The sequence below is a fragment of the Zonotrichia leucophrys genome, chromosome 6 (genome assembly GCF_028769735.1).
Source record: "Zonotrichia leucophrys gambelii isolate GWCS_2022_RI chromosome 6, RI_Zleu_2.0, whole genome shotgun sequence".
Classification (NCBI taxonomy): domain Eukaryota; kingdom Metazoa; phylum Chordata; class Aves; order Passeriformes; family Passerellidae; genus Zonotrichia; species Zonotrichia leucophrys.
In genome coordinates, this window is record NC_088176.1 from 17,742,569 (window position 1) to 17,753,459 (window position 10,891).

Here is a 10,891-nt window from a genome sequence, read left to right on the forward strand (position 1 = left end):
AAGTAAAACTACCACCAGGACATTCTTAATGGATTTTCCCAGTTAAAGTAAGTTTTTTGTTTAGTAAAAAAAGATGAGACAGTTTTTATATGGCTCCTGATGCTTATTCAACATTTTGCAGTCCAAGTTGACAGATTTTTTTGCCAGTTTGAATCAAATTAACAACTAGGAGCCTAAGTGAACATTTGAGTACCCAGGGCAAATAAACCCCCAAATGCACATCTCACCTTAACAAGCATTTCCTGAGTTTGGGCATCATTCTCACTTGTCTCCCTGTCATTGCTGGTTTTCTTCAGAGGGACAGTAAAGAACAGGTACAGGCACTGCATCAGAGCAGCTGGGAGTCCAGATCCAATAATGTTCCACAGAGTCCTCTAAGAAGAAAAATACAATCAGCTCCTACAGCAGCTGACCACAGTTTTCTTGTGTTCCTCCACACTGAGAATAGCCATGGCAGGTGAAAGATCCACTGGGGCATTTTACCCTCATGGGTGCTCTAGGGCACACAAGGCTGGCAGTCACACAGCATGGCTGTGAAGTCCATTGGCAGAATTAAATACGCTTTGTGTATTTATACAGCTGCTCCTAGGACTTCCTGCTCCAGCTGAACTCCAGCTTTGGCAGTGCTCTGTCCTGCATATGGAGACCTGCAGTCAGTGAATACACAACCTGCAAACTAACTGGCAGCTGGGCCAACAGCAAGGTCAGGGACAGACAGAGCCCCCTTTACCATTACTTTCCAGGACACTCTGCAGCTAGAGAGGCCTGGAATGCTGCAACCATGAATTCTCCACTCCCTCCTGATTCAGAATAGCAGCAGTTTACCTATAATGCCGTCATTTTTTCAACATATTGAAAAACTGCACACACCTCTAATTACAGGTTTTATAAATGCAAATGGCAGTTTCTTCACAGTGTTTCTCAGTACTTAGTTTCCTCTCATCTTCACTATGGCTGCACAGAACTTCCAGAGAAGTCCCAGTGTGTGTGCTTGGCACACAGTAGTCATAACAAAAATCAGCACCAAACTAACAGAAGAATGAGGTTTGTGATATGAAGTTTTGTGAGTATGTGTGCTACAAAAAATGGCAACATCTTAAATCTGTGAAAAACACATCAGAAACGTCATGTTGTGACTAGCTATATATATATATAATTTTATAGATCTCCTTATGATACAGAACATATCCACTATAATCTGACAGTAAGATTTCATTTTTGTGTATCTTTGAACAAGAAAGACTAACACAAACTGTTTAACTAAATGTTATGGATAAGCACACCACAGATGCCACCAGCAGGCTGTACTTCTGATGCCAGTCTGCATTTGGGAGGGCTCTAGAAGTAGAGTTTGTGAAACACTTCAAAGTGAGAGACTATCAGGATTGAAAAGTAAAGTCAACCATTCCATTACCAGACAGATTCTTACTATTCATCTTTTCTTATGTATAAACTAGACTGGTAAAGAATACACAAAAAGATACAATGGGGAGGGGAAGCAGTGAAATACTAGAAAAACCAGCCATCTGACAACCAAAATTAAAAGGGTATGAGAAAGCACAAAATAGTTACTTCTATCTTTTAGAAAAGACTGGCCTACAAACCTGGTGGTGTGTCCTTTAACTGTATACCTTGGGCATGCTCAAACTCAAAATATTAGGGATAATGCAAATACTGAGACTTGGGTGTTCTACTGCACCTACAGAGTTTCTCTGAAATAAAATGGAAAACATGCTTTGTGGTATTTTCTCTTACCAAGTCAGTCTGTGAGAGCAGATACACTGATTTCAGGAGCAAATGGCCATCTCCTGCTTCCCCTTTCTGCTTCAGCAATTGCTCCAAAGCCAGACGAGCTTCTTCTGTTATCACAAAAAAATTAAACTTTAATTCCTTAGTGAAAGATGAAAATGCTGCATTTATGCTTTATCCATGCATTATGCATTTATCTATCACAGATCTGACAAATTTAACAAAATTACAGTAGCAGGAGTCCACTAAAGTAAACAGAAAAACTAAATTATTTTGATTCAGCATCAAGCTCAGTTCATGCAAACTACATATTTCCAACTGACAAATTTCACCAAGAATACCAGCTCAGTTCATGAAGCCTGGCAGCTGACAGCACAAAGAATGTACAAAAGACACCAAGAAAGCCATATGTGGCTAGCAATGTTTTTCTCATTTTTAAGAAAGCTCCTCAGAATAGTGTGTAACCTACTCTTTCACTCTTACCTGCATTTTACATTACACACTTCCAGCTACAAGAGTTCCAAACTAAAGACCAGCATGGCATACAAGGCCAAATCCTCAGTGCAACCACCTCAAATCAGTGCTAGCTCACACCTACTAAAATATCTGGCTTGCTACACAGCATTTTCCTGCTCCCCCTTTATTTCCAGCACAGAGTATACAACTGAAAGACACACATTTCTAGAATAACTGGATCCAATGGAAGTTGTATGGGATCATTACCTGCAGGTTTTCCATTGAGGTTCCTCTTAATTTCTTTAGTCAGAAGCTTGGAAACCTCACTGGCTAACAGCTGAATGTTGGGGAATACAATTGCTCCAGCAGATTGTTCCCAGGCCTGAAATCCAAGTGCAACTGTTAAGTCTCTGACACATCATGTCTTTGGTAGGCTGACAAAAATGAATAAACATAAATAAAGGAGAACAAGGCTAACATTCCTCTATAAAATTCAGTAGTCAGTATAATCCATTAAGCAGTATTTCTCAGACAGGCAGGAATATGACACTTTGGATACAGAAGTCAAACTGGAGCTACCTTTTGAATCATGCAATGCAACTACTAGAGAACTTTTACAGTATTTTCTACACTGAATACCATCCAAACACAATGTAAATGTTGGTCATACCCTGTGTCACTAATTATTTGTATCAAAAATTATATGCTAGCCCCTTTCAAAATATGACAAACACCCTGAATAAGCACAAAATTATAGACAAGTTTATAAACAATTTTATAAATGGGTTTATAACTTCCTTGTTTAAGAATGGATAAGCAATTAAGTACAAAACCTACTAGATAAATAACAGGAAGATTTGTTGATTCCCTGAGTCTGACAAACCCTTCTTATGTTTCTTAGCCCTATCTCTGGGTGAAAAAAATCAACATCAATAAAGAAAATATTCCAGTAGAATAATACTACTGCACACAACCAGCCTCCAAGAACCAGGTGCCAATTCTTTTCTGTAAAACCTCTGATAATGCACACATTTATGTATTAGCAAAAGCTCAGCATTCAAAAGACCAGTCTGAGATATTTCTGTCCTCAGCAACCTTGAAAATTTTACTTTACAAAAGTCTCCTCCTTTCAGAAGCTCTGAAATATCACACTATAAGCCCCAATAATTAAAGGAAGAAAAATTACATATGTCTTCCTAAAAAAAATTAGATCAGGCATCCCATAGTACTTTCTGCCAAGAAGTCAGTGCAACTTTTTGTTAATGAAGGTTCTCCACAAATACTATTCCCTTCCCTACCATGACTTTCAATTTTTTCTTTCATCACAGATGGCAGCTTGTGGACAAAGGGTCAGTCACCTCTCAGTAATCAGGCAAGCATCTACTTTTTACTTCATTTTACTGCAGTCAATAAGTAAAATGCACCCAAATCATCTTTCTGTGCTACAAGAGTGAAATTCAATTGCATAGTGCGCCTATTATTAATTTTCATAAATCGGTCAATAATATTAAAAGCAAATTATCTTTTTCAGATTTTGACCCTAAATTACTTTCAGAGACACTCAGTTGCAGAAGCAAAATCCACCAATTTGTCCACTTCTGATGCAGAAGGGAGGGAATATCTGTAAAGAGCAGAAGCAAGCTGCGCAAACAAAATGACAAGAAACCTACAGTAATTTAAAAATATACAATGTTTGTCATTAAGCTATGCCCTTTTTCATAAGAAAGCAGTGCAAGAATTCTGCCTCTCTTCCTCAAAGAGGAACATCCTCTTTACACTTCAGAAAGGCCTCACTATAATCACTCTTTTGCTAACAGAATGAGCAGGATAAGTTTTAGAAGCTTGGATCATACACAGCAGAGAGCAGTAACCAAAGTTCATAGCAATTGATGAACGGAATAGTCCGTCTCCCTACAAAACAGGCCACTAATGTTCTGATTTGATCGTGTCAGTGCTCTTCCTGAGGGCTAAAAACCAATCTTCAGAATACACTCTCCTCTGGGAACAGATTTCATTAATTTCATATTCATGTCTGAGCCTACAGAAGATCTATATCTGGGAGCATATCAACATGACTCCATTGTAGGACATCTGCCTTTAGGGGAAACTCAAATAATATGGTATCAAAGTAATCTAATTTTCTTTCTTCCTCCTAAATCTGTTTCTACATATTTAAGATTCTGCCACAAGTTCCCTGTGTCTGCTGTTCCCATCTGCCCTTCCTATTCCATGGTTCACGGAGAGACGCTAGCTCGAAACCAGCCATGTAATAGAACGTTCTGATACTCTCTGAGGCACCAAGAGGGAAGATACAGAAGGCACATTAAAATGACTCCCAGACCAGGCCTGAATCACGAGCAGATGGCTGACATTTCCCTCCCACACCTTCTTCTACGTCAAGGAGCAGCAGTGAGTAACGAGCCCCCGCACCCCAGGTGTCTCCTGCTTGGTGACCCCTCTCTTCACCCAGCTGAGCAAGAGCTAAAGCACTAAAACAAAAAGGCAGAGATGCATTGGCACCTGCATGATCAGAACAGGAAAGTAAAAGCAAGAGAAAAATCTTCCAGGGAGGGAGAGGGCTCACATAGAGCCCATTGTTAAACAGGGTAGTTTCTGTAAGAACTTCACAACGTGTACCACCCAAACTGAGATGCATTTCCGCAAGCCAGCAGAAGGCAGGCATATGAAGAGAGTAAAAGTCATGTGGGGAAGGACATGATGATTAAAAGCTAAAGGGCAAGATCCTCCAGAATGTACTCTTAAATGAATGATGCAAAGCCAAAAGGCTCTAGTCACACTTCTGGACCTAAATGCCTGCAAGGCAGTGCAAAGCTCCACTAGCATATCTAAGAAAAGTGGAGAGGAAGAATCTCACGCCTAGGGCATAAAATCAAGTGTTAAGCTAATGAAAAATTCACTTCTCCATTATGAATATATTCAGTAGCAAAGTTTCCTTTGAGAATTTAGAAGCCCCTTTTTTCAAGCATCACTGAAATTCAGTATCAGGATTTTACAATCCTAAGGCTTGTGTAGTTCAGCCCTACAAGAAGGAAACACTTCATGCATATGCATATGTTCAAAATTGCCAGTCCCTCAGCAATACTCATCTTGCCTCCCAGGAACAACTGTTCTTTGACCCTAAAGTACTGGTACTAACATTTATTTGCTTACTTATCGTCACATGTGAGAATTTTCTGCTATGTGGCCCAATTTTTAATTCCTAAGACTTCAAGATTTTATAACATGTATCACCCTTGTTCTGCTTTCTCAGGTCTTTGAAAATTTCATTCCAAAAATTATCAGCACATTAAAGACATTCTTTCTATTCATACTTAGTTAAGAATCAGTAAATATAAAGAAGTTGTATATAATTTCATCTCACACAACTTGTTTCTTTCATGCTCACTACATGGTATTCAAAAACTAAAGCTCTAATAGAACTTAGAAACTTTGAGATCTAAGAATTTTAATTGTAATTGTAAATTTGAGGTTGGAAAACCTCAATGGAAGAATTTCATATAAAGCCTGCAATACATTTCCTATGAAGACAGAAGAAAGCAGTTGAGAGAGGTAATCTTCTATAGCAAGGCCTGTTCATTGGTCTGAATAATACCCTAGAAGCATTAAGGATGTGTTTTCCACAGACCTTGAAGAGGAAGTGTGCTGGTTTGGTCTGGGGTAGAGGCTGGTCTGGTTTCAATGGGGCTGTTTTGGATTTGTGCTGCACACAGGGCTGATAATAGAGATATTGCTGTCATTGCTGAGCAGGGCTCACACAGAGACAAGGCCTTTTTGTGCTGCCATGCTGGAGAGGAGGCTCCCAATGGAGTAAAAATTTATCACCTAAAGGGATCCTGCTTCAATTAACAATGGCTGTTTAGGTGACCACAGAATGGATAAAGCAAAAGAAACTCAAATTGTTATCTGCACCAAAGGCAATAAAGAGAACAAACCTTTAAGAAGAGAGGAAGAAATTCTCGCAGCCTTCTCTGTTGCTCCTCTGGGATGAGAAATGGAGCCACTTGTTCATATTCTACAAACTGCTTGCCCAGAGTGTCCCACAGGAGGTTATGGCTCTGGGGTGGCTCATCCTTGCTGTGTGGTTGCTCATCCTTGCTGTGTGCAGGCTGCTCCATCCCTTCTGCTGCGTCTCCATCATCAGGGCTCTGCTCCTGCTGTCCTGCATTGTCAGGTGACTCCTCCAGCTGCCACATGAGTTCAGCTGCTTTGTCCATGCTGAGATGAGACCAGATAAATATACTGTGTTATTTACACCTCTTACCAGTCAACTCCCAAGAAATTAGACACTGACAGTTTTAACTGTTGGAGGTAGAGTTTAGAAATATGCAAACATTCTAAGTCACTGACTCTTTTCCAATTTAATGGCAAATCAACCTGCTCCTGGACAAGAATATTACTGCCCTGCAGCTGCATGAACAAGCTCTCTTCCATGAGATGTATGCATGTGCTACACAACTCATCTGGGCTTTGACAGAACAAACCAGTAAACCACACAACAAATCTGGATTCCAGCCCCAGCTTTGCCACTGAGGCAGGTCCTCTCCCTTATTACCTCAGCCATCCCAGCTGTAAAAGTTATAACTATTACTATCAGCAGATCTGCAATAGAAGAACACTAACTAAGAGCCCAGTTACAGATTTCATTGAGTGTGGATGCTAACCCTAGCTGCACATCACTGATATATTCCCCACCTAGAGTGGGGCTGAAGCCCATCTGGAATAGTAGCTGTGTGGAAAAGCCAAAGATTGCTCACAGAGCTGTTCTGGCCCCAAGAGGAAGCAACATTCAGCTCTTTGTGGCAGATGTAGAGCTCTGTACAATAGGTATTTTCACAACAACACTGCTTGTTTTGCTAATCCTGTAAACTGAAGCAGATATGCCACAATAAAGGAGCATGGTGTTCCTGGCACTCTCATTTCCATCAAAATTAAAATGGGATTTTAATTTCATCTTACACTACACATCGAGGAATCCTTCTGGTACCCTTATCTCAATCCCAAGTCCTCTTATCTACTTTAAAGCCATTTTTTCATCCATAGTGCTCTGGGGGCTCACTCAGCCCCACTTTGCCACAGCCTCTGTGAGCTCACCCTGAGCCTACATAATGACAACAACGGAGATCAGGCTTCTCCAGTTTGCATCAGTGTCATCCATCTGCTTGCTGGAGTCTAGGTCATTGTCTGGCTGCTCCTGAGACTACAACAGGACAAATTATGACAGTGTGGGTGGGCAGATAGGAGTGGTCACCAAGATGAATGTAGCTCACTTTGCTAACCATATATCTCATTTTTCAGGAGCTCAAAAGAGTTTCACAAATCATTACCTCTCAAAGAAAAACACTAATCTACCTTCATTTCTGGGAAATAGTTTATTTCTCTACAGTATCTCTTTGATTGCCATTCCACCATTTAAATAAAAATGCCAAAAAAAGAAAATTTCACTAAAATTCTGAGTCAGATCTGCATTACCAATTCATACAGACATGAAAATAAGTTTTAAAAGACAGTATTATGAGCCTGGCTTAGAATTATGAGCCTACACTGAAACACCGTTTGGGATTCTCTTGCTTCCTCATCCACCAGTTACACAGCTAGCTCACTGCTTGCATTGTGTCCACTCCGTGCCAGATGAACCAGTCTCACTTCCACACTCTTGCAGTGATGAAGGGCAGGGCATGTATCTTGTCACTGTGCACCACACCACCTGCAAATGATGGTCCTAGCAGACATCTGTGCCTAGATGCAAATGCTGGTCCTTCACACTGCACCCAGGCTAGCTTATTTTACCACAGCTCCATACTCTGTCCTTGGCTAGCAGATGGAGGCCTATATAATTTTGATCGGTCCCCAAGGAACTGTCAGTCTGGAACTTCCTATCTCCACAACATTTTCTGTTTTGCTGCTGTTGTTTTCCTTAATTATCTGTATTAAGACAACAAGCCCTACGAAAAGAAAAAGTGTGGTAAGGTCACAGAGTAAACAGGAAGACTCTGTTCCTCATGACTGTGTGGGAGTTACATTTGTCATATGTTATACTTAACTCTGGTGTGGGATTTTGACCCACTTGAGTCATCCTGAAGCTGTGAGTGTGTTGGTTGAGAAAGCCTGGGTGCTGTTCCAGCAGTGAGCACAGTTCAGTTATGTTTTCAGTGAGTCTCAACTTGCATCCCAAATAGGAAAGCCATTCCCTTCCTCAAGGAGATCCCTCACCCAGGAAGCTACTCTGCTAAGCCTAAATCAGTGTTTACAAGTAACTCACTCCAGTGCCTACACTCACTGTGGTCTTCTGCACAGAGAACCCCAAAGTGCTTTGCAGAGGGATTCTATAAATGGTGAAATTAGTCATGGAGAGGTGAAATGAAGGGCTTCCACTGGCCTCAAATGAAGGTCGGTGACTGATGAGTCAGCTCCCTGAGCTGCACTGCATGGCCCTGGAAATGTGGTTACCAATTTTCTCTTTCTATTTATACTTGACTGAGAAGGCCTTTCCTGTTGGTGGCACAGTTAAAGCAAGCAGGGATAGCCTCTCAAAGTGTTCACTCTGTGAATCCCTGTAATGAAAGAGTTCATCCCAGCTCCACAGAAACTCTTACAACCAGTTACTCACAAACAACTTCCTTAGTGAAGATCAACTTGTAACAGGCTATGTAAGACATTTAAAGCGCATGTGAAACACTTTAATCTCCCAAAGTACATGAAAGCAAAAGGAAGATTATGATATTCCTTGGTATTTTCTCCAACTATCTAGACTACAAAAGCCATATCAGACTAAATATCAGCACTCCAGTATCAGTCTGTTGACTCTACTTGCATGATATATTTTATATTTTATTTCCACTAGAAGCCTTTTCTTGCATCTACAATTTGATTAGGACTTTTAAATCCTTTTAATTTTCTAATCATCTGGCAGGATAATTACTCTTTTAGACCTACCACAAAATCACATAGTTCATTATTCAAATATCTTTGGTATTAAGGATAAATTTGATATATTGAAAAAGTCTTATATGTTGTGTCTTGTAAACTCCACCACTTGTTCTTATCCTCAGTGTAAGTTAATAGCTTATTTGAGTTTTTTTAAATTTTTGATTCTTAAGTTTGAGAAGATACTTTTTGATAAGTATCACAATGATACAAAAAGTAAAATCTAAGTAATAAATATTTTAAAATATATAAAAGTGAAGACTAACCAAATAAATCTGATAGTATCATTCAGAATGCAGTATCAGGTTACAGAGAGAAAATGGAACTTAATCATGTATTTTCCCTTTTTTTCTAAATAAAGCTTGTGTGAAGTCAAACAGCAATGTGGTTACATCTTTACAGACTGAAAAGACAGAAGGGAGGAAAGGCCTGACCAAAACTGGCAGAAGGACCAGCAGAATACTGTTACTAACAGCTTACTAGTTGAACAAACATTATTTTTTAATAACATTTTAATTGTATTTATCTGTGATTACCCCCTTCAGCAGTTCATACAAGCATCCCATTCAAGTAAAAAAATCCCAGTTTGAACCAAGACCAAAATAGAATCAAGTCTCATACCAAAATTGGTCACCTTTTTACAGTAAGTGTCTTTAAAAAATGTTAGTTCAGTGTACATGGCAATCTTTAATCTCCAAAAGTACATGAACAAAAAATAAAGACTGTAATTGGCCTCCTTATTTACTTCAATTGTTCAGATAACAAGAGATATACTAGAAAAAAATATCAGACCCCTAGTTCTAGAACTACCAGCTTTAAAAATTCTTTCTCTAATATACTTTTCTTGACTATTAAATTCCAGGATAGTGTGGACTATCAGAAACACACAGCTCAGATAGTCCCAAAAATCCAGTGTGATATTCTTTTATATTCTTTTATACTCCCTTCCTTTCATTGGCAGCCAGGATGACTCTTGAATGAACACAGTTATGACAGCTAATAATTGTAAATGCTAAAACCAGGAATTCCACTACTTCCTAAAGAAAACTGTCTTTGCACTGCAGTTTAGAGTGAACTTCAACTGAATCTTTTACTAATTGAAAGTAATCCTATCAAAATATACCAGTGGCAGCCAATATTGCACTGTGTTCTGTCTGCTTTCACAGACAATCTCTCAACATACCTGGGCTCCTAGATGTGGTAGCTCCTATTGCAGTCAATGCCCATATCCAGAGAAATGACTGCTGCTGCCTCTGCCCTTCTAGGCATGCTGGTGCATGCAGTAGCTCCCACTCTGCTCTTTAAACTTTCCACTGTGAATCACTTGATTGGCTGCTGCACTTACTTCCTGAGGAAAGCAGAAGTGAAAAGCAAATGAGCCACAGCTCAGGAACCATCAAGCTCCCAAAACAATTTAGAACAGCTCAGCTAACACACAAACCTGGGAGGCACAGCATTCTTCTCCCTGCATCAAGAGTAACCAGGTATTTCCCCCTCTGTACCATATTCACAAGGGGGAAGGGGAGTTGGATTTGTTTCATTTTGGTTTTAAATTTAAGGATTACATAATTACTACTGGAATACAGCACCACAAAGCTCATGTTCTCTGTGCAACAATCTATGGCCGAAGTCAGGCAACTATTGTAGTCCTTCCTCAAATGCTGCACCCTTAAAATAAATACATTTGAATGGCAAGGGGAACTCTGTGACCCTGACTTCTTTACTGAAATGGTCAAGGCAG

The 10,891-nt window shown here is 39.8% G+C and overlaps 1 protein-coding gene across 1 annotated transcript in view; it reads right to left on the reverse strand.

Moving 5' to 3' along the window:
* Positions 1 to 10,397, reverse strand: part of WDFY4 (WDFY family member 4) — a 112,772-nt gene extending 102,375 nt beyond the window's left edge. Inside the window, exons 1-5 of the mRNA XM_064716301.1 lie at positions 10,334 to 10,397; positions 6,159 to 6,441; positions 2,473 to 2,587; positions 1,756 to 1,859; positions 228 to 374 (exon numbers count right to left, since the gene is read on the reverse strand). Of these exons, the coding sequence (XP_064572371.1) occupies positions 228 to 374; positions 1,756 to 1,859; positions 2,473 to 2,587; positions 6,159 to 6,440 (648 nt within the window). The 5' untranslated portion in view covers position 6,441; positions 10,334 to 10,397. The remainder of the gene's footprint in view (positions 1 to 227; positions 375 to 1,755; positions 1,860 to 2,472; positions 2,588 to 6,158; positions 6,442 to 10,333) is intronic.
* Between the last annotated feature and the right edge of the window lie 494 nt (positions 10,398 to 10,891).